The 24,583-nt window shown below is 32.9% G+C and overlaps 1 protein-coding gene across 1 annotated transcript in view; it reads left to right on the top strand.

The window, feature by feature from the left end:
* Positions 1–24,583, top strand: part of STAG1 (stromal antigen 1) — a 260,872-nt gene that overhangs the window by 196,298 nt on the left and 39,991 nt on the right. The window contains 3 exon segments of the mRNA XM_033131991.1: positions 658–728; positions 1,789–1,876; positions 15,343–15,423. Coding sequence (XP_032987882.1) covers positions 658–728; positions 1,789–1,876; positions 15,343–15,423 — 240 coding nt within the window.

Below are 24,583 nucleotides of genomic sequence, written 5' to 3'. Positions count from 1 at the left end.
CATAAAAGTTAAGTGTGTTTATGAGGAATGACTGATTACCCATGGTGTGCCCAAGATAGCAGCAAACATCTCCAACTGGTAATTTTTATAATTATTTGTGATTCACGCCTCCTTTTCTCTCCCTCCAATCTGTATAAGGTAACCTGGAACCCTCATAGTTTTCTGTGCTCTGACTAAAGGCTGATAGGATTTTGTTTTTAATGCATGTAACCAAATGTTCCCTATGTTTAAATTTAATTTTAACTTGCCAAAAAATTTTTTTCAACAATTTTTTATTTTTCATTGTGATTTTGAAGCTACAGAAGTAACTGACAGCCAGTAAAATGTTTGAAATAACTATTAAATCTTTAAAGTACATACCCTTTCACTCAATAATTTCAAGAAATTTATCGTAAAGTATTCATCAGAAAAGTGTATAAAGTCATGTTTATGACATTGTTTAAAATGCAAAAATTGGTTATCCCTTGGTGTTGGAATAGAGGTGTTTTTGATTTTTTTGGTTTTTTGCTTTGTGTTATTTGCCAACAGTGAATTTGTACTGTTTATATAATAGAAAAGAGTTTTTCGTTAGGCAGTAAGTATTAATAGACTTTCAAGTGAATTTGAGAATGAGAGTAAAGTTATAGTAATGAGGTGATGTCTACTTTTTATTTATAGGGAGAAGAAGCTGATGATGATGATATTTATAATGTTCTTTCTACATTAAAACGGTTAACTTCTTTTCACAAGTACGTGGTTTTATTTAAAGTAGATTTGGTGAATAACAAATACTAGCCAACATAAAACAGAATTGGTTGTCTTTTAATGTTTAGCATCCATGTAACAATGGGAAAATTTAGAGAAATAATTGAGATATACTGTATCGTTTTTTCTTTATTCAGATTTTTTTCAGATAAATTATGGGGTTTTATTATAATTTGGTTACTTAAGAAGGAAGATTTATCATTCAGTGTAATGAATGCACACTGTAAAGGTTTAAGTTAATCAGTATTTTTAACAAATTTGATGAGCTTATTTCATAAGCTTGAGTTTCATAGGTATAATTTTCAATTGATAGCTTTTAAAAATCTTACTAAATAAGAAAGAGTGTTTGGGGGAATACCATGAAGGTTATTTCTGAGCTTTTATTCCTGAATTGTTCTTTTTTATTTATGTAGACAGAATAGTTGGATTTGAATAAGGAAAAAAGGCTCATTCAATGAAATAAATGTCATTTTCAGATTGTAATTTGTATGTCCCTTTATTGATGAGTTTGTAAATCAATTCAGCATTACCGTTTTGAAGTCTTCAGCCCACGTAAATAGCTACACTAAAGTTATTGAACGTTGCCATATTTTCTTTCCCCTGATTTTGTCAAATCTCTTTTTCAAAAATACACGTATTTGTATTTTGAAATTGTGATTGGATTTTAAAATATATTGGTTTAAGGTATTTTTAAAAAGAAAGAAAGTTTACCCATGTGGAATATAAGCTTAGGTGGACCATGTGGTAGTAACCTTCACTTAAATATGTGAAATTTTATTGTTACTGATTTCTTTCAATGAATTCCTAATATCATCTTGAGCTCTCTCCATACCCCTCCTATTCTCCCTCTCTTGTTTACCCCTTCTTCCCTTCCTTCCTTCCTTCCTTCCTTCTTTCCTTCCTTCCTTCCTTCCTAAGAGCCCTCAAACATTTTTTATTATAGATCTTTTTCAATTCTACAGTTCTACCAGTCACTGAAAGTAAGCTCAAATTTCAGTTTTCTTGTACTCTAGAATAAAGTTAATGCATTTTTGTTTATTTTAGTGCTCATGACCTTACAAAATGGGATCTGTTTGGTAATTGCTACAGATTATTGAAGACTGGAATTGAACACGGAGCTATGCCAGAACAGGTAGGAGTTTATTAATATTCCTTCTATGTCGTTTTAGAAAGCTAAGCTTTTCTGTCACCACACAGGATTATCAAAAGCCTTTCATAGAAAGTAATTCATAATTCTTTAATATAGCCACCTCCTTTGAGAATTGTTGCCATAGTGATAGAATGCTGCCGATACATGTATTGTATATCTTCAGGTTTGAGCAGGAAAAAAATGGAGAACCATTGCTATGATGTTCCCAAATTTTTAATATTAAGGTGAACATTACTACTCTTCTAGGGAAAATATCAATACTTACTATAGTAGCCGTTTTAAAACTTGATTAGTTTAATATAATGAAAATTTCTGATCATGACTGTATTTCAGGCACTATTCTAGGTATTGATAATAGTAAGTCTTAGGTGTGGCTTAGTTTTTCTTACAGAACCATAGTTAAATTGGTTTGGGAACTTCTAGCAGATTGTAGAACTTTTTGCATTCATATGTAAGTTGGAGAGGAAAGGGCAGGATTCAACAAACTTTCCCTAGTCTGGAAGAGACTTAGAATAGCCAACATAATTCTACATAAGAATTGTCATTAATTAATTGTTAACTAACAGTTAAGTTATTGTAATTAATTTTATAATTGTTACAATTAATTTTATTGTTAATCATTACAATTATTGTTAATGGCAATAACCACCTGTTGTTAATGAAGAGTTATTTTGTGCACTGCAGACATTCATTTATGTTAACCAAAATACCAACCCCATAGTTAGGTACAGGTACTGTTTAGGGGTGAGATCTCATCTATTCTCATTTGGTAATATGGAATGCTTAGATGATACTTCAATATGCTAAAGTAATAAGAATTTCAATAGATGTAACAAATATAATTTTATATTAAAAGTTAATCACAGAAACAGTGCTGAGTTACTGCTATGATTAATTTTTTAAGTTGCCTAACACTGTTCATGCTTTTTATCCCTTCTTTATGTAACAGCTACTCTTAATTTAGGTATTTTTATTGTAGTTTGTGGAAAGAGGCTAAATATTTGACCCGATTGTTTTTCTTCATTTATTACTGACTCTTCAACTTCATCCTCTCTTCGTCTCAAACTTTTTAATAGCCTAAATACAATTCAGTGATATTCTCAAGCTGTGATTCAAAGTTGAAAGGGAATGATAAAGTTAGATACTCCTTTTTTGGTTTTCTCATTTTCCTCAAGAAGTGAATAAGAGTGATACAACTCTTTCATTTACGGGTTATCACTATGTCTAAATTTATTTTTTAATTCACTGCACTGTCATTTATTGTCTTAGAACTGACTTGTAAAAGTCTCACAATGTTGTCTTCTATGGTTATTTCGATTTTCTATTAGTTTTCACTGCATATGTATTATTTGCCCTATTTTATTTTAATTTCTTTAAATAAGAGAACATATTTATGTGACATTTAGTTTAACTTTGTTAACTTCTTAGACACATATTCTTAAACTTGAAACGTGTGAACTTTGAGTGCATCACTACTAGATTATATTCTTCTTTATTTTAGCAATTAGAAATTGTTTAGCATTCAGCATCTCTTAGAAACATCTCTTTAGATACCCAGTATTGAAAATCCAAAACTATATTCAACCAATTCTTCATAGAACCATGCAAGCTCATATTTTAGATTCTAACTCTGTACTTTCAATTAGAATCCAGAGAAAACATCCTTTTGGAGCAAGAATATCAATGAACTACCAAAATGTTTGCTATTATTAACCCTCAGTTGTACTTAACATTTTGAAGATACCTTAAAATTTACTGTCTAGCTGTTTTGGGGAAGTGTCTTGTCCATATGCTTGACTGTTCTGTGTGTTCAACTAGAATTTTCCCAGTCCCACTCTTCAGGGTTAACTGAATTTTTTTTCCTTCTTCCATGCCAGTACTGTTTTAACTATTACAGTAATAGCTTCAGAATATGTAAGACCAAAATTTAAAAGAATTTATCTATTCTTATGATAGCTTTTTAAAGTGAAATTATAAAGAAGTTATAATTAAAAATGAATTTTATCTCCTTCACCTGATTCATCAATTGTCAGTAGTTTTTCACAATTGCACACTTACATTCTTCCTCTCCCGCTCCCGCTCCCTCTCCATCTCCCTCCCCCTCTCCCTCTCCCTCACTTTCTCCCTCTTCCTCTATTTATCTGTATATTTATATAATAATATAATTTAAATCCTGTATATATTTATATATTTATCAATGTAAAATATATATTAATAATATGTTTTACAACAATTTTCCCCCAGCCCAGGATCAAAACCATAACACATTGCAGTTAGTTACGTCCTTCTTTTTCCCCTCTCTCTTCATCTGGACTGGTTTCTTTGTCTTTTTTGGTCTGCGTTTGTCTTTCATAGCGTGAACATTGGGAAGAGTACACACCACTTATTTTATAAAAGGTTCTTGATTTAGTTTTGTCTGCTCTACATGTTTAGATTTAGATTATACATTCTGGGCAAAAATTCTACTTAAATGATATTCTGTCATCAGTGTGTTACATCAGGAAGTACATGATGTCAATTTATTTACTATTGGTGATGTTAACTTAGATCACTTTAGTAAGGTGGGGTCTCTAAAGTTTCTGCTGTGTAGAGTTACCATTTTATTGTTTTTCAATTATAAGTAATTTGTGGGAAGATTTTAAAAACTATATAAATAGTCCTGTTTCTTACCAAATTTTGCTGTAATAATTTTAGCATTCATTTATGAATCTTGCCTGACTCATTTATTACTCTCATGGTCAAAAAATGGTAACCTAAATGGTGATTTTCTAACTGTCATTTATTTTCTATTTGTTGGCATTCTGCTATAAGGAAGAACTTTTTCTTCTCCCTTTATTTATTCATTTTTTACATTTTAAATTCATTTTTTAAAATCTATCAATGTGGACTCATGCAATCCTATTTTTTTCCTATCTACTCCACTGGTTAAAATTGATTACCATTGTTATTTATTTTGGTGCTCAAATTATTGCAGATTTAGCAAGAGGGAATTCCTTTCAAACCTGCTCTTGTGTGCTTTAGATATTTTTTTGAGTACTTCCGTCCTGTCTAGCACAAGAATATGTTCCAATGTCTGTTGATGTCCTCCCCTATGCTAGTGAATTTTTAACCTCTGAAAGTTATTACAATTCTATAACCAAAATTATTAACTTACAAAGAATCCATATTTCAAAATTTATTGTAGTATTATTTCATATGATTTTTTGTGAAATAAAGGCAATAAATATTTAAATTGTCCTTATTCTGTTTTGGGGCTTTGTGCCTATTTCTTGTTGATATACTTGAAAGTTTAAACCTTATCTTAGATAACATGTAAGAAAAATAAAATATTAAACTTCTGCTTTAATAATATAGTTTCCAAAATTATCTGTTAATTCTAACAATTGAAACGCATAAAGAAAATTTGTAAATTATTTTAGTAAAGATAGGCAAACCTTATTTTATTGCATTCAACTTTGTTGTACTTTGCATATATTGTGTATGTGTGTGTGTGTGTGTGTGTGTGTTTAATTAAAGTTTATTGGGATGACAATTGTTAGTTACATTGTGTTTTTTACAAATTAAAGGTTTGTGGCAACCCTGAGTTAAATCATTTTTCCAACAGCATTTATTCACTTTGTGTCTCTCATTTTGATAATTCTCACAATGTTTCAAACTTTTTCGTTATTATTGTATTTGTTATAGTGATCAGTGATCCTTGATGCTACTATTATAATTGTTTCAGGGCACTACAAACTGCACCCATATAAGATGGAGAACTTAATAAATGTGTATGTTCTGACTAGTCCACTAACCTGTGGTTCCCTGTCTTTCTTCCTCTCCTTGGACCGCCCTGTTCCCTGGGACACAACAGTATTGAAATTAAGCCAATTAATAACCGTACAATGTCCTCTAAGTGTTGGAGGGAAAGGAAAAGTCACATGTCTCTTACTTTAAATCAAAATGATTAGAAATTCTGAAGCTTATTGAGGAAGGCATGTTGAAAGCTGAGATGGATGAAAGTTAGGCCTCTTGAGCCAAACAGTTAGCCAAGTTGTGAGTGCGAAGGAAAAGTTCTAGAAGGAAATTAAAAGTGCCACTCCAGGGAACATACTAATAAGAATGTGAAACATCCTTATTGCTAATATGGAGGAAGTATTAATTGTCTGAATAGAAGACCAAACCAGCCACAACATTCCCTTACGCCAAAACCTAATCCAAAGCAAGACCTTACTTAACTCGAATTCTGTGAGGACTGAGAGAGATGAGGAAGCTGGTTAAGAAAAATTTGAAATGTTAGAGGTTCGTTCATGAGGTTTAAGAAGCTGTCTCCATAATATAAAAGTGCAAGGTGAAGCAGCCAGTGCTGATGTAGAAGCTGCAATCTTATCCAGAAGATCTAGCTAAGATAATTACAAAGGTGGCTACAAGTAAACAACAGATTTTCAGTGTAGATGAGACAGTGTTATATTGGAAGAAGATGCCATCTAGGACTTTCATAGCTAGAGAGAAGTCAATACCTGGCTTCAAAGCTTCAAAGGACTGGGTGATTTCTCTTGTTAGGGGCTAATGCAGCTGGTGACTTTAAGTTGAAGCCAGTGCTCATTTATCATTCTGGAAATCCTAAGACCCTAAAGAATGATGCTGTATCTACTCTGCTTGTGCTCTATACATGGAACAGACTGGATAACAGAACATCTGTGTACAGCACAGTTTAGTGAATATTTTAAGCCCACTTTTGAGACCTACTGCTCAAAAAAAATATTTCTTTCAAAATGCTGCTGTTCACTGACAATGTACCTGGTCACTCCAGAGCTCGGATGGAGATGTACAACGAGATTATTGTTGTTTTCATGCCCTATAACACAACGTCCATTCTACAGCCTATAGATCAAGGAGTAGTTTTTACTTTCAAGTCTTATTTAAGAAATACGTTTCGTAAGGCTATAGCTATCATAGAAAGGGATTTCTCTGATGGATCTGGGCAAAGAAAATTGAAAACCTTCTGGGAAAGATTCACCATTCTAGATGCATTAAGACCATTTGTGATTCATGGGAAGAGGTAAAATTCTAACAGGAGTTTGGGAGAAGTTGATTCCAACCCTCATTGGATAGGTTATGGCTTATTGTATAAATAATGGAGTCATGCTTTCTTTAGAAGAGTACACATTTATTTCCTTGACTTGGCTTAGAAATTATTTCAATTACCCACTTCTAACTGTTCCTTGGGTGTGTCATATAAAAACCTTTTGGGACGTGCCACACACACACATACCAAATATACCACCTACGTAGTCATTATTGACCAAACATGTATTTGAGTTTCAGTTCCTGAGGATATAGTTATATTAGAAGCAGTTCTTAATCTCAAAAGACTTTTGATTTTTTTTTTAATCTACCTCCTGAATATTTCTTCTCATTATCATTTTTCCAGCCCTGCCACCATTTCTTTAGTTTAATCTCTCATTGTCTCTTGTGAATCACAGTAGCAGCTGTCTGTTTTGTCTTAATAACCTCAATTTCACTCTCTCTCCAATCTAGGCTCTGTTTAAGTAATTTTTAACTATATGCATCAGGTAGCATTATGGAGGTTTTGTTTATTTTTTAATACTGACGTACTCTCAAATACCATTATGAGAATCAATTGGTATAATCCTATTAAAAGGTTATTTGTCACTCTCCATCAAAATTAAAAGTGGACATACCCTTCATCTGAGCATTTGGAGTTCTGGGAATTTAGACTACAGATATTGTATAAATAATCAATATATATACTTGGACATGTGTATGAATGTTCATGTTAGCATTATTTATAAAAATTTAAACATCCATCAATAGAAGACTGGTTAGATATGGTAGGATAGTTTTGATTCTGTGCAATGCTAAACGACTATAAAAAATGATGTTGGTACTGTTTATGCTATAATATTCTATGTGAGAAGAAATTTAATGAAAAAGGAAAGGAGCAAAATAGTATGTAAATTTAAAAGGATGATAAGATCTATATATACATATTTCTTTTAGTTGACAAGTATTTCTGGGATGATAGATAAGAAACTGTTAACAGTGGTTTTCTTGGTTGAAACTACAGATCTTTAGTGTGGTCAAGAAACTTAATTTGAATTGTACAGCATTATATTGTTGGATATTTTATTATGTATATCTATTGCTTTTTAAAATTAAAAGCCAGATGTTTAGTAATGAACAACTGGAAACTGAAAATTTTAAAGCATGTGCCCTTTACAATAGCACCAAAAACATTCAATACTTAGGTATAATTCTCACAAAATATTTGTAAAAACTATAAAACACGAATGAAAGAAATCATCTTAAGTGAAGATATATCATGTTCATGCATTTGGGGACTCAATATTGTTAAAATATCAATTCTTCCCCAAGTAATCTTAGATTTAATAGAATTCCATTTAAAATCCTAGCAGAATTTTTTGTAGAAAATGACAAATTGATTAAAATTTATATGGAAAGGCAAAAGAAATAAAATAACCAAAATAACTGAAAAAGAACAAAGTTAGATGCCTGATTTCAAATGATAACTTAGTGTAGTGTTGAAGAAACGATAGATATATAGATCAAGGGAACAACATAGAGAATACAGTAATAGACCCCACACATACATGGTCAGTTGGTTTTTGACAAAGGTGTCAAGGTAGTTCTTTGGAGAAAGGATAATCTTTTCAACAAATGGTACTGAAACAATTGGATATCCATATGCAGAAACATGAATTTATATATATATATATGTATATATTTAGAAAGCTTTTGGAACTTCTATACATTGGGAATGCAAAATACTGTAGTCATTTTGGAAAGCAGTTGGCAATTTCTTATTAAGTTAAATGTACACTTACATATGACCCAGCAGTCCATCTCCTAGGTGTCTGTAAAAGTGAAATGAAAAATTGAGTTCACATTAAAACTTATACCTGATTGTTTATAGAGGCTGTATGAATAATTGCCCAAAACTGCAAACAGCTCAAATGTCCATCACCTGGTGAATGTATGAAAACAAATTGTAGGCTAACATCTATACAGTAGAATACTACCTCCGTAATAAAATAGAAGGAACTACATGTATCAGTGTAGATGAATCTCACCTCCGTAGTATTATACAGAGTCAAAGAAGCCAGATGCACATTATACGTTATAGAAAAGGTGAAACGGTAAGGGCAAAAAACATACCTCTGGGATAGGGTAGGTGCAGAGTACAAAAGGGCACGGGAATTTTAGAGATAATGGAACTGTTCTATATCTTGATTGTTTTGTTGATTTCGTGACTATACATTGTCAAAACTCACAGAATTGTATGCTGAAAACAGTAAATTACAATTTATATATAAATTATGCCATAATCTTTTACAAATGAAAAAGGATAAAAATTAAAGGAGAAGAGTAATTGTTTCTCATACTTACTGAAAGCCATTTCAAAGCCTGACCAATGTATATTTTGAGGTTTGCAAAACTCCAGGCCAAAACACAACCACAAGAACAAAAGAAAATATTTATCAAGAGGTGGAAATTTCAGAAGCAGGAACCACAGGAAAATTTGATACAATCTTTATTCTTATACTTGAGCCCTCTGCCAAAGCTCAGTTACATAATGATTGCAAAAAATACTTAAAATAAAGTATTAAAAAATGTTGCTAAATTCTTTTTTTTAACTGAGGTATTAATTGGCATACAACAAACATAATTTGGTATTTGTATATATTGTGATCACCACAGTAAGTCTAGTTAACATCTGTCACCATACACTTACAGAATATTTTTTTCTTGTGATAGAACTTTTGAGATCTACTCTCTCAGCAACTTTAATATGCATTACAGTATTATTAACTATAGCCACCAGGATACTGTACATTACAAACCCATGACTTCTTTATTTTATAACTGGAAGTTTGTAACTTTTGGCTCCCATCACCCATTCCAGCCACCCCTTACCTCCTGCCTCTGGCAATCACTGTTTTTTACATCTATGATCTTTGCTGAATTTTTTTTTCCAGATTCCATGTATAAGTGAGATCATACTTTGTCTTTCTCTGTCTTACTTATTTCACTCAATATAATGCCCTCAAGGTCCATCCATGTTATCACAAATGGCAAGATTTTTTTCTTTTTATGGTTGAATTATATTCCATTGTATATATACCTGGGGTGCCAAAAAATGTATACAAGTGGACACTTTGGTCAACGTTGCTCAAGCAGTAGTTTGCCGTAATCAGAAGTGTCTTGTCACTGATGGTAAACACTTTCAGCACCTCTTGTAATTGCAGAAGTCAGATGTAATTTGTATTCATCTTTTGTTATTGGTATATATTGAGTATTACAATTTTAATATAGTTTTCTTTTCTTAAAATGTGTATACATTTTTTTGGCATCCTCTGTATATACCATATTTTCATCCATTCATTTGTCGGTGGACACTTAAGTTGTTTCTATATCTTGGTTATTATAAATTACACTGCAGTAAACATGGGCATGCATATGTATCTTTTTGAGTTAGTATTTTAGGTTTCTTTGAATAAATACCCAGAAGTGAATTGCTGGATCATACTGTAGTTCTGTTTTTAATTTTTTTTTTTTGAGGGCCTCTATACTCTTTTCCATAGCTGCACCAATTTACTGGCATACCTCAGAGATATTGAGGATTTGGTTCTAGACTACCACAATAAAACAAGTTGTAAGTAATCTTTTTGCTGGTGGAGGGTCTTTCCCTTATAACCACCTCTGAGAAACTTATACAAAACTTTGTGGAATACAGTTTGAATATTCCTAGTATATAGTTCCATAGACACGTAGAAGGAAAGGCAGTATTTGTAGTGATTAGAATACATAATATCACCAAAATTAGGTAATTTTTCAACATTGTTTTTGTCCATATCTTAATTTTACATTGATTATTGTTAATTTGTATATCACTTCTCTAGTAATTTAACAATTCAGGTTTTTTCAAATTCAATATAAAATTTTTAAATATTCTCTTTTCCTTCCACACAAACCACTTTACCAATGTACTTTATATTATAAATTAGATATTATCAAAAGGTGTCTCAGGGCCAGCAGGTGTATCATATTGAGCATCTTCTGAGTATATATAGTAAGGTGATTTCTGCAGCATTAATGTTCATAACTTCATAGTATTTCGGTATTATTGTTTCTGGCATTCTGACATGAGTCAGTCATATAATTATGTTTAATAAAACCCTGACATCATCTCATTAGTGTTGCATCAAAAGCAGCACAGCTCTTCCCTCTAACTCTGATGAGTTATTTTCTGTGCTGAGTAGGCACATTAGAAATACCATTTGCTTAAGTGATCTGAAACCTGAATTTTTAAAAATAAAACCAGCTAAAACTCTGAATTCCTATAGCATTTCATTTACTGATTTCTCTTTTGATTTATTCTCTCTACATATAGTCATCCTTATGGTTTTTAGTTTATTAAGTAGGGAATGTAATAGAAACACTATAATAATGGAATATCATATTAGATATGCTTTATTTCAGCATGTATTAAAACAAAACTGTAGTAAGAGACCTATCTAAAATGAAGTTATTTTGTATTATGATTCTTAATTTTATTTTCCTGAATTCCATTATTTGTCTCTCTGAAAAATAAGGACAAACATTTCACAAGACAGGAATTTGATGCCAATAAAAAAATCAAAAGGTACCTATCTCCATGGTAATTAGAGAAATGTAAATTAATACCATGTTAAGATAGTACTTATACGTAATAAAATCACCGAATTTAAAACATCTGATCGTATCAAGTGTTGGTGAAAGCATGAAGCCACAGAAACTGTCAAAGAGTGCTAGGCACTGTGGACAACAGTTTGGCACTGTCTACTATAAAGTTAAAACGTACACATGCTATGTGACCCACCAATCCTATTCCTAGAGCAGTGATACTCAAAGTACGGCCCAGGGACCACTGGGAGTTGCCAGGACAGGTCCGTGAGGTCACACTGTTTTCATAACAAGAGGAAGATGTTACTTGCTTTTCTTAATGCTTGTTCTCTCAAGTGTACCTTGGAGTACTAGTGTCGTATCAAAGAATATCCACATTTATTTACAAAGGCTATTATATTAAAATATACTTTTTTTCCAACTTATCTGTGACTGAGTTTTCTTCATATACTTCACCAAAACAGCATATTGTAACAGAATGCAGGAGCAGAAATGAAACTCCAGTTTTCCATTAAGCCATATATTAGATTTGCAAAAATGTAAAACTACCATTCTTTGTACTGATTTTTTTTGTTTAGAAACTTAAGATTGTTTTCAGAAATACTATTATATTAAGTTTTTTAAATGAGTTAAGTATTTTAAACATTTATTTGTTTTAATTTCTAATATGGCAATATCGATATATAACTGACATAAACAAAAACCTTTTGGGGTCCATAGTAATTTTTAAGAATGTAAGGAGGTCCTGAGAACTAAAATCTTCAAGAATCTGCACAGTGATGCACCAGGAGATGTATATAAGAATGTTCATCGTGGGGCAGCTGGATGGCTCAGTTGGTTAGAACAGGAGCTCTGAACAGCAGGGTTGCTGGATCGATTCCCGCATGGGTCAGTGAGCTGCACCCTCCACAACTAGATTGAAGACAGTGAGCTGCCACTGAGCTTCCGGAGGGGCGGCCAGATGGCTCAATTGGTTGGAGCGCAAGCTCTCAGCAACAAGGTTGCCGGTTCAATTCCCGCATGGGATGGTGGGCTGTGCCCCCTGCAACTAGGGATTGAGAACAGTGACTGGAGTTGGAGCTGGGCTGGGCCCTCCACAACTAGATTGAAGGACAACGACTTAGAGCTGATGGGCCCTGGAAAAACACATTGTTCCCCAATATTCCCCAATAAAATTTAAAAAAAAAAAAAGAATGTTCATCGCAGCATTTTTCATAATGCCCTAAAACTGGAAGCATTGTAAAAGTTCATTTAACAATAAAATGAATAAGTAGGATATCCTAAATATTATACAGCACCAAAAATAATGAACTACCCTGTTTCCCCGAAAATAAGACCAAGCTGGACAGTCAGCTCTAATGCGTCTTTTGGAGCAAAAATTAATATAAGACCCGGTATGATATGATATGATATGATACCCGGTCTTATAGTAAAATAAGACCGAATCTTATATTGATTTTTGCTCCAAAAGACGCATTAGAGCTGATTGTCCGACTCAGTCTTATTTTCGGGGAAACATGGTATAGCTACATGTAACAACATGTATAAATTTTAAACATAAGTGTTCAAATGAAAAGTTAGATTCAAACTAATGCCTATTGTGTGGTTCTATTTATATGGTGTTCACAACTAGGCATAATAAACTTAGTATTTAGGGAGGGAGACTTAGGTTCTTAAAATTTACTGACTGCCTGATAAATCAAAATAACTGTTACCCTTAGAGTAAAGAGATTATAGTTGACCCTTGAACAATGTAGGGGTTAGAGGTGCCTACACACACACACACACACACACACACACACACACACACACCTCCCACACTCAAAAATCCGAATATGACTTAAATTGGCCCTCTATCTTCAGATTCCCAACCACAGAGGGAAAATACTGTTTTCCCAAACTCATAGGTAACAGAGAACAAATTGATGGTTGTCAGATGGGAAGGGGGTTGAGGGAAATGGGTGGAACAGATGAAGGGATTAAGTACAAATTGGCAGTTATACAAAACAGTCACAGGGATGTAAAGTACAGCATAGGGAACATAGTGATAATATTGTGATATTTACAATAATATTGTAATAACTATGATGTCAGACTTATGAGGGTAATCACTATATAAGTTATAAATGTCTAATCACTATGTTGTACACCTGTAGCTAATATAGTATTTTATATCACCTGTAACTGAAATTAAAAAAAAACAAAAAAAACCAAACTGTTTTCTATCCGTGATTGGTTGAACCCCTAGATGCAAAACCCAGAGATGTGGTGGGTCAGCTGTATTTATTGAAAAAATTCACATGTAAGTGGACCCTGCAGGTCAAGACTGTTCTTCCAGGGTCAATTGTATATTGGGAAAAGGTGCTGGCAATGTTCTATTTCTTGATCTGGGTGGTGGTTACATAGGTATTTTTCTTCATATTAATTAAGTTTTACAAGGTGTGAGCAAAAAATATGGTGATTGTTTAAAAAAATTATTACAGTAAAAGACACATTGCTATTAGTCCCCCTCAAAATACTACCCCTTGCTTCAAACACAATTATCCCATCATTCTTGCCACTTTCTGAAGCAGTTCTGGAAGTCCTCTTTCGTGTGTCTTTAGTTGCCCTGTCATGGCTGCCTCAGTCTCCTGAATTGATTCAAAACGTTTGCCTTTCATGGTCATTTTGACTTTGGGGAAGAGCCAGAAGTTGCATGGTACCAGAATCCGGTGAATAAGGTGGATGAGAACACACCTTAATGTTTTTATTTGATAGAAATTGCCATGCCAGAAGCGATGTGTGACATTGTGCCTTTCCGTTGTGATCACAAAATACAGTGAATGCTGCTGCTGAGTGCCATTGAACGGAAAGGCAGGGATCTTCAATATGGGAAGCGGCGCGTGGAACCTTAGTAACAGAAGTGTGACAAGTTTCAGCTTGTTTGGTGCAGTCAGTCGGTTATGAGCTACAGTTGAGAGAAGGTGTGTTTTAGAGTGTGCCGTAAATCATCCTCCATCATGATAACACTCCGTGTCACACATTGCTTCTAGTATATGTCAATTTCTGTCAAATAAAAACGTTATAGTATGTCCTCATCCACCTTATTCACCAGATATGGAACCGTGTGAATTCTTGCTCTTCCCCAAAGTCAAAATGATTCGCGATGTCAAGACATCCATGACAACACAACTAAAGACACTCTGAAAGAAGACTTGCAGAACTGCTTCAGAAAGTGTCAAGAACGATGGGATAAGTGTGTTTGAAGTGAGGGGGTCAGGGGGAGTATTATGAGGGGAATTAATGGCAATGTGTCTTTTAATGTAATTTCTGTTTATTTAAATATTCACCATATTATTTGATCACACCTCATATATAAGTTTTATACATATTTCTGTTACTTCACACTTAAATGCTTTAAAATAAATATTCAGTTATAAAATTTGGATACATTCTTTTGTTTCAGATATAGCTTCTTTTAAAAATCTAATAAAGCAAAGTATTCATGACAGTACATTTTTGTTTGAATTTACCAAGGATATGTTTTACCTTATTTACCAGGATATTTACCATATTTACCAGGATATGTTTTATCTTTATTCTCTAGAATGATATGTTGCTTTGTCTTATTTTTGACCAAATATTATATATTTTCCTTAATTCTACAAAAATTTGGACTCTAAAACTTATTGTAAGATAAAAGGTATGATAAATATTGTTTTCTTAATACTGTGCAAATGTAAATTATGTCTCATTTGTTTGTATTTTTTTATTTGATACAGATAGTCGTACAGGCACTGCAATGTTCCCATTACTCGATTCTTTGGCAGTTGGTGAAAATTACTGATGGTTCTCCTTCCAAAGTAAGTAAGAGTTTCTGTAGGCAGAAGGGTTATTACTAAAATAAAATAACCTTACTTAATTTGTATATAATAATTTATTATTATCAGTTATAATAAATTATTTTAAATAAAGTATATAATAATTATTGATATCAATCGTTGCTTTATCCTTTGAGTAAGTATATTTTATCTCTTTGGAAGATAACCAGTCTTCAAGCAATAGATATATAGTTGTATATAGCAGTTAAAATTTTAATAAGAAATAACTATAGTAGAAACCACAAGAGCTCTTATAGGTGACATGCTATAAAAAAACGAATAACTTTGAAAGACAATAGTATGTAGCTTTCAGTTCTAGCATTACAGCATCTTGGAGCCCAAACTAAACAATACTCTTATTAAAAACAACTTCAATTGGTGGGTAAATTTTTTAAAAAATTTTGATCCATGCATGACCGTGCAAAACAAAAAGGAAAATACAAACCAGGGATGAAGTGAAACTAAGATCCAGCAGAATCAGGAGAGCACTGACGCCTACTTAACCCTATCTAATGTAGACACAGCCTACGGCCCTTCCAAGGTGCAATGTCTGTCTAATAGGTAGCACATGTCCCTAATAAATTTGGGATCCTAAAGAGCTACTCCCAGCACAAGGATAAATTAGAAATAAACCTACACCAGCTCCATTCGTGGAAAAACATAAGGAAAACGGCCTGTCTTCAAGTTTGTCATTGATTAAAGGGGAGAAAACAGGTCTCCTACAAAAGTTTATCACTATGAGTTGGCTTTCACATAGGTTTCAATCCGAAAGTCATACTACTTCAGTGGTCCATTAAAAAATTAAAAATGAGATTTTGATTTAAAATGTTCTGTATCCCTAAGTACCTAACAGAATCAAGTGTAAATCGTTTTTGAAGGAACTTGCCTCAAAGAATTTGCCACAAATAAAATTTTAAGAAAAAAAGAGCTCATAATAAAAAAAAATGACTCAAAAAGAAACAAACCATGAATACAGCCATGAAGAGAATCAGACCCAAAAAATTCTGTATACATTGAAATTGTCTGATACTAATATAAATGTTTCACAAAATATTTAGGCTTGAACATATGAGTAAAGAGCAAATACTTGATAAAGAACCAAATGAAAATACTACAATGTTTACACATCCCCATCTTAAAACAGAACCTGTTCCAGTAAAAAAGGATAATAATATAATTCTGTACAGAACCAATAATTTGATAGGGAGCATTCTTAGAGAAAGAATTTTTTCTTTTTATCCTTTCTGATTAATAATTTGAGGATTTCTCTGCCTTTGAAATTGGAATGTTTGTTTGTTTTTAATTAGAAGAATGGTGATATATTATTTAGCCCTTGTTTGTTTGTTTTTAATTTTAGTGACAATTTCAGTCTTGAAAAGCAGAAATTGAGGTTAACCTTTTCTTAGTAACAAAAGCCATTTTAAAACTGCATTACAGTTTCATGTTTTTTGAAATGTTCTTTAATATGGTAAAATTGAAGGAGATTGAATATATGTAAATTAAAATTTGATAACAGGAGTTTATTATATGTTACACAATTAACTTATTCTGATTCTTTCATCTGGTTGATTTTTGAATTTTTTTTTCCCCCACTGACATCATTTTGGTTTTCTGAGTTACTTGTTTTTTGGCTGAAAGTTGACAATAGTGTTTTAGTAAATTTGGAATATATACTTGCCTAAAAATTTAACATACTTAATGGTTAATTCCTCCATTAAATTAAATTAAATTTTGTTCTTTTATATCTGCATTCCATAATTGGAGTGATAATCTCTATTAGTGAACCCATGTCTTCGAATATTTTCTATGTTTTTTAATCCCATTACAGGAGAATTATTTTGAGATTCTTTGCCTTTCTGTTTAATTTTGGACTGGCACATTCTTCTAATAAAAGAAAGCTTTGTTTTTGTCATTAATTATAATACAGATTTTGCGATTTTCATTGCCACAGTGGCAATGCAGATTTTGTGGCCAGCACTAATTTTCTTTATGCCAGAAAAAATGCTGCAGCATCTTTTAGGTGCTTTATTCAGTTGATTTCTATTTCTAGTTTTTTTGTGCATTTGTATCATATGTGAAATTCTCCTTAGGTGTCTCTCAAGTTATTTCTTTTCACTTTGAAGTTGTTGGTAATTTTGTTATTCAAAATATATTTAGTTATCATTCTATTCAGTTGTGTCTAGTTTTAAAGCGGTTCTGTAATTGTGATCTTAGAAAGTATGAATCTTCAAGATACTTGCAAACTTTAAAAGTTAATTTCTCATTGCTAAGATTTCTCCTTTTAAAACAATTATTTTAATGACTCTTAATATATATATATAATTATTAGATTAGGAATTGCCAAGCTTTCTAATCCCTTATTTGATGTAGAATATCTTTGAAAATTTAAGAGCCATATACATAAGCTTTGTACATATATAACGTATATTATTATTAACATCCCACTTGATACCAACTTCTTAACTATAGTTCCTGCCACATCATTAACTTGCCATGTAAATAACCTTGAGACAAGTCATTTAAATAATTTTAAAGCAGATAATTTATGTCAAAGCATTTTATCAATTGTAAAGTGCTTTCCAGATACTAACAACTACAAAATCACTTATCTGTGTTTCAGGTTACTTATTTATAAAATTGAAAGTTGTATTGGGCCAACTTTTTCTAGCTTTAAAATTCTGCAGTCTATGTTATGATTAATAACTATTATACTAAAGATACCTGGAGAGATAGGCAAGAATCTTAACAGTGCTTACCTCTAGGAAATAGAAATTCTTTTGGGGGCAGGCATAAGAAATTTACTTTTCGCTTTATACCTTTTGATACTGTTTGAGGGGTTTTGTTGTTGATGATATTTAATATTGATAATAATTCTTTACAAGAATTAATTTTTAAAAACTAGCACCAAAAACATCTTGATTTTCCATCCTAATCTTAGTGTTTGGTTTATCACATATAACTCACAGAGTTGTAGAGCTTGAATGAATACTAGAAAAATGCTTAGTGTGTTCTGTATCTTATTTGCTATGGTAGCGTTATTCTGTTGTTTATAAATATAACATTAGAGCTGTAATAGGAAATTTGGAAATCATTTGGTAGAATCTGTTCTTTTTAGGTAAGGCTTAGAAGGGGACATTGTTGTTATTACCATTGATGTTTTATTTTACATTTTGTAAATCACTTTAGTATAAATGCTGTAATAATTATTAATAATACGGAATGAGCCGTTTAGCTAGTGAGAGAGCTAGCTAGTTGACCAGTATGTTTTTCTCTAATTATTACATTTGGAGAAACTCATTTCAATCTCTGAATTAGTCACTTACATTTTTAATTCATAAATAATGCTTTTTAGTTTTGGGTGTAAAATATAAGGTAGAGTGGTTTTCATAAATTTGGGCTCTCTTACTTGAGTACATACATGTTAATTGTAAAAATAAAATAAAATTTCTCAATTTTACCACCTGTAGATAACCACTGTTAATACTTTAGTATATTTTGTTTTAGTACTTTTTCTTACATTTTTTTTATCTTGTTGAGATCATAAAGTGTTTAAAATTTTGTGCCTCCTCTTCAATTAACATGAGATTTCCTTCAGTTATTAAAAGAAATGTTTATATTTTTTGATGCATGCATATAGTCCATCACATAGCTATACTGTAACTTATTTTACTAATTTTTTCTCTTGGATGTTTAGGTTGTAAAAATTTTTACTAATAAAATTAATGCCATGATGGGCAGATTCTGGTGCAAAAGCTTGTTGTGTGTTTTGCATTGTTTCATCTTAATATTCTTAGAAATGGAATTGCTGAGTCAGAAATTGTACATATATTTTTGGCTTGATACATATTGCTAAATTGCTTTTTAGAACTTTCTAAAATTTATTTTTTTTGTCTATTGTCATGAACACTGTCATTCAGGAGATTATGAATGGTAATTATATATTAAGTTTAAATTCAAGTTATAATTTAACTCAACAGTGAACATTATTTTATAATATGAAGTATATGAGAAGACCGTATCAAGAACAGGATTAGGTCTTTCTTTGAAATGGTAGTGCACTGGGTTTCACCAATGGGTATTTCCTCTGTTCCCCTAATTTCCAGAGTTGAAGCTCTTTGGCAGTCTCACAGGTCATGCTCAGTATACTTTGTTCCGGTGCCCCCTAGTGCTGGTCCTGTAGAAGCAGCCTTCACTTTCTCTTCTCTGTAGCAGAAAACATTCTTCTTCCTTCAGCTCCTTCTGGACATATACAAAGACATTTAAGGAGCCAGGTAAATAAGAGTTAGGGCTAAAATAATGCCCCATTGCCTTTTTTGGCCTGGGGATCTAGAATTTATCTTCAGTTTTGTTTTTGTTTTTTCCCTCCTGGGAGGAGCTGTTCTACTCTCCGTTGTCTTAAGTTTGCAGTGCTCTCTGCCTTAAGGTGCATGTTCCTATTCTAGACAGCAGTAGGGAGGGCCTGGGCAAACATCCATGCCTTCTGGACTCTGGCCCTCTTCCTAATCCTTTAAATTAAAGCCAACATCCCTCTGGTAGCTACAAGTCAAATTAACATTGAGGTGTTTAGCTGCAAAATTTGTTACATTACTCTCTTGACTAAAGGGTCTCCTCCGCAAATTCCAACTTGTTTACCTGCAAACAGACTCAAGAAGGGAGAAGTTAGGGTGAAGGTGGCTAGACTCATGAGGAGACATGTTTATTAACCTTGCTGTTCTTCATATTAGCATACATTCCTAGAAAGGTACTAGAAATAGGTTCGTAGAAAAATACCGTCTGTTTTTTACACTTCTTCCTTTCCTTTTCCCTTCCCAGTCTTTAGAATAGCCATGAATAAGCATGATAGCGCACTCAGGTCCTTGCCCCAGACTTTCCGTAATGTCAAATCCAGGTACCTCCTTTACATCTGGAGGGTTAACTGCTTTGAGGGAAGAGTGGAAAATAATAGCTATTCCTCTAGGAACAAATTTTTAGTAGTATGTAACCATTTTACTTAATTCTTTTCTTCTAAAATCCCCCCCCCTTTTATTTCTTGAGCATTCTATCCTCAGTAACTGTCTAGTTAGTTTTAAGCCTTTCTTTTGGTTGTTCCATGACTTCAGAGTTGTTCTTTGATAGTTATGTTCCTGTTAATATTATGCCCTATTTCAGCTGCCTGATTGGCTGGTCTAGGGAAGTTAGGGGAGAAAGGTCCAAGTCTTGTCTTACATCCATTTTCTTGTTCAGCTCTAAGAATGTTCTTTAAAAAACCAAAAATAAAAAAATCTGGAATACAGAAGTAGATGGCAGTTTATACCAAATTCTGAACTGCAAAATTTTATCCAACTCTTAACATTCTAAAAACCTCTGGAAGCCAGAAGTAAATATGTTCACTTAGAAAAGAACTTACAAGTCATGATTCCAACATGACCTTAAGAATACCATGCTGTAAAAAAACAATGCCATGCTGTGTTTATGACCCTATTCCTGGGCCTCCAGTTTTGGAGCTTTCTTTCTGGTAGGGAATACCCTCCTGCCCCTTGAAGGACATCATAAGGCTCCCTCAGTTTCCCTAGCCTGTACTGTTGGATGCTGTTTTTACTTACACAGGGAGAGTAGTCTTTAAAGCACCTTATTTATTAATACTTGAACTCTTTAAAATATTTAATACCTCATGATCTAAGTAATGAGCTGGGACAGAGAAGATCTAAATAACAATTGTTATAAAGTAAAAAATGTGTTCTAACTGAGCTTATCAGAGGCTTAAAGCAACATTAAGAATATTTAAACAAAGCATAATACTTCCCACTTTCCTGTACAGAGATTGGAGATTTTCTCCACCAAAATTAATGAGAAAAGAAGTTTACTTTCCTGTCAGGCCATTTATTTGAATAGAAAGGAAATAGTTGTCTTATCCTATTTAATATCCCATGAGTGATATAGTAATGAATTTTCCTTCCTAAATAGGTGTTTTATTTTAAAAATGTTTTTTCTAGTGTCCATTCTATAATTACTAGGTGTTTGTTAAATGACTTCTTGTTGCTGATTTCATATATATGTGTGCGTATGTGTGTGGGTGTGTATATATGTATATATATATATGTATATATATACACACCCACACACATACGCACACATATATATGGCTCCCTGTTTATAAATAGTGTATATTTCCAGCATTTTTTGTGTTGGAGCATCATCTTTAGTGTTAAATCCAAGTTCACATTTGGGCTCCATTTCTTCACCTTTGAATTTCAGTTTCCTAATGTGTGATATTCACTGCTAGATAGGACTGTTCAGAAGATTAAATGGAAAGAAGTGTTTCAGTAAACAATAACTTTTTTTGATGGCATTAAATCACAGTCCTAGTTTAATCTTCTGGACGAAAACCAAGAATTGATACTAAATGAGCTATTACTTAAGGCTACATCAGTATGTAAACATGCTCAAGAACTAGTGTAGGTTTGGGATACAGCATGGTCGATTTTTGTCCTCCATGTGTATGTTGAAATAATTTGGGAATTCACGTCTCTCACTTTGGTCCTAACAGTCACTACTTGTCCCTTGTCCTATTTTTCTTCATCTTTGTACACTACAGGAAAGAGAAATCAGAAGATGTTTTGGAACTACAGTAGGCAGCTTAAGGGTTCCTGAGTCATAAGTGAGTGGATTAGCCTTTGAGGCAATGGCAGGAGTCAGCAGGTGGAGATTCAAATAGCCAAGAACAGCAACAACACTGAAATTAGGTATTACATTTGGGGTTTAAATATTCAATAGTTATTTTATTATGTATTTACATAAGTAGCACATTCTTTCCTTGACCCCCAAAAGAGAAGCTAGTAGCATTTATTCATACAAGAAAGCAATTTCAAAAGTATTACATAGGCTTACTCCACCGTAATGGAAAGGCTTTTTGTCTCTTGCTCACTGGTATGTCCCAAATGCATGAATTTAGTTCCATCTGTTTTTATCATACTTAATATGGATAATGACTTAATTGAGCTGAAAAATAATTTGATGAGCCTTGTTATGTGTTAGTAACTGTGCTAAGTACAGATAAACATAACATAGTGCCAAAGTAAGAAACATCTATACCTGTAGAGAATTTTTATGAATTTATTTGAGCCAAACTGACAATAATTGCCAGGAAACAAAATCTCAATGAATTGAGAAAATGGTCCTGAGAATGGCAGTTTTGCCGCTTATTTTATACATCAGAATAAAAGGAGGAGATGTACAAAGGGTTACATGAAATCCATTGGTGGTAGATTAAGGGGCAGGAGAAAGCAAAGTGGGGAAATCTTTGGGATTGGATAAAAGGCAAAATAGAGAAACACACTCTTCTTCTACATTGGTAAGTACAGAATAGTTAATAATTAACATTTACAGCACTTAGAGATGGATTCGGGAACAAGATAACAATGAGGGATTCTGTGGTCTAGTGCTCTGGTGCCAGGCTGTTGTACCTTGAGTGGTCTGGAAAAGATTATTTTGACATTTCAAAGGTATGTTAGATGCAAAAAGACAATAGACAGGCTAGACCTTTGTCCCGGAAGCTACAGGCCTAGGATGTGACTACCTGCGATAACCTGCTTTCAGTTAGGAATTTTTATGTTCAGACCATCCTATGTGGTTACTTTTGGTCTCTGGATTTGTAGGGCCCATGATGCAGGCCTCCCCTAGGCTTGTCAGGTTTAGTATGTGATGTGGCTCCTTTTTTGTCTACAACAGTTTATGCCTCCAAAGAACTTTATAGCCTAGTACAGACTGGGCAGACTAGGGACCAAATCTTTTCTGACTTTATGTAAAGTAAGTTTTAATGGTCATTGATTTATGTACTATTTCGGGCTGTTTTCATGCTACAATGGCAGAATTCAGTAATTGGGGCAGAGACTGTAAGACCCACAAAGCCTAAATAAAATATTTATTCTGACCTTTTACACAAAAAGTTTGCCAATCCTTGGCCTAGTAAGGTAACCCCTTTGTCTTGTTTGCCAGATTTTGTCAGTAACCCTATATGTCTAGCCTGGGTTAACTAGTTTGGTTTTGTGTCCCTTTTTTGTCATGAATATTGATCACTAAATTCTTAACAGGCTTTATTTTTATATTCCAAGATCTTTGACCTGGAGTAGGTCCTTATTTTACTACTTTATTCTGTTTTATTTCTGCCTATTCTAAAAATGTATATTTGTGAGGTAATGTTGAACTAGTTTAATGTATTTACATATTTTTCCATGGCTTCAGTTTCTGGCTAGGATTATCTTAATGATATTTCATAGCTGTGGATAAAAAGACAGCTAAATTTGGTCTTTCTCTAGACACATAAATTGTGATACAAAATGAAGAGGAATCACCCATTTAAAATCTGTACATATTTCTGCATATAGGAATTAAACTCTTCTCTTTCCTCATTGACTGCTATAATCATATTGAGATAATTGGCTTTTAAGAGGCAGTCTACATTTAATACCTGTTTTTCTCCCCATATGTAAGTCAAGTTTGAGCCTTTTGTGCCTTTAAGAAAACTTCTTTCTAACATAGCTTACTTATATGATAAATCCACCATCTTAATTGTGCCAGCCTTATTTAGGGTTCTTCATCCTGAGATTTTGTTGGCCAGGGTATATTTTGAAAACATCATCTTAATTCCTTGAAAGAGATTTATCTTTGTCAATAGATCACTGATAAACTATTTTAGCCCTTCCACATTTGGGCATATTAGGTTTCGGTCTTCTTGTTCTTGGTTCTTGATTTCACTAAATGTACCAAGAAGCAAAAAAAGAAAAGAAAGAAAGAAAAACCTTTAGCCAGGCTAGTGAATCAACTTGCAAAATGGATACAAAAGAATATAGTCAAGATCTCATAATTTAAATCTCAATCTTATCACCTGATCCACTTGAATTCTTTTCATACCTAGTTTAGGAAAACGTATGCTTGATGCTAAGCTGCTTTCTGAAAAAAATAAAATAAAATTGGTTTCGTTTAGGAAAACACATTTGAAAGGAAGCCAATATACTTAGTTCATACATAGATAGCTATATGGACTAAGAGGATTACAGTACTCCTCTGTTCACTCTTTGCCTTCGGTTTTCACCCCTACATTTCAGGTACAGTATATAGAAAGGGGATTTAAGTAAAATTTCATTGTGTTCAAAGTGATAGTGTT

The sequence above is a fragment of the Rhinolophus ferrumequinum genome, chromosome 17, assembly GCF_004115265.2.
Source record: "Rhinolophus ferrumequinum isolate MPI-CBG mRhiFer1 chromosome 17, mRhiFer1_v1.p, whole genome shotgun sequence".
NCBI classification, from domain to species: domain Eukaryota; kingdom Metazoa; phylum Chordata; class Mammalia; order Chiroptera; family Rhinolophidae; genus Rhinolophus; species Rhinolophus ferrumequinum.
This window is presented reverse-complemented; position numbering and strand designations above follow the sequence as displayed.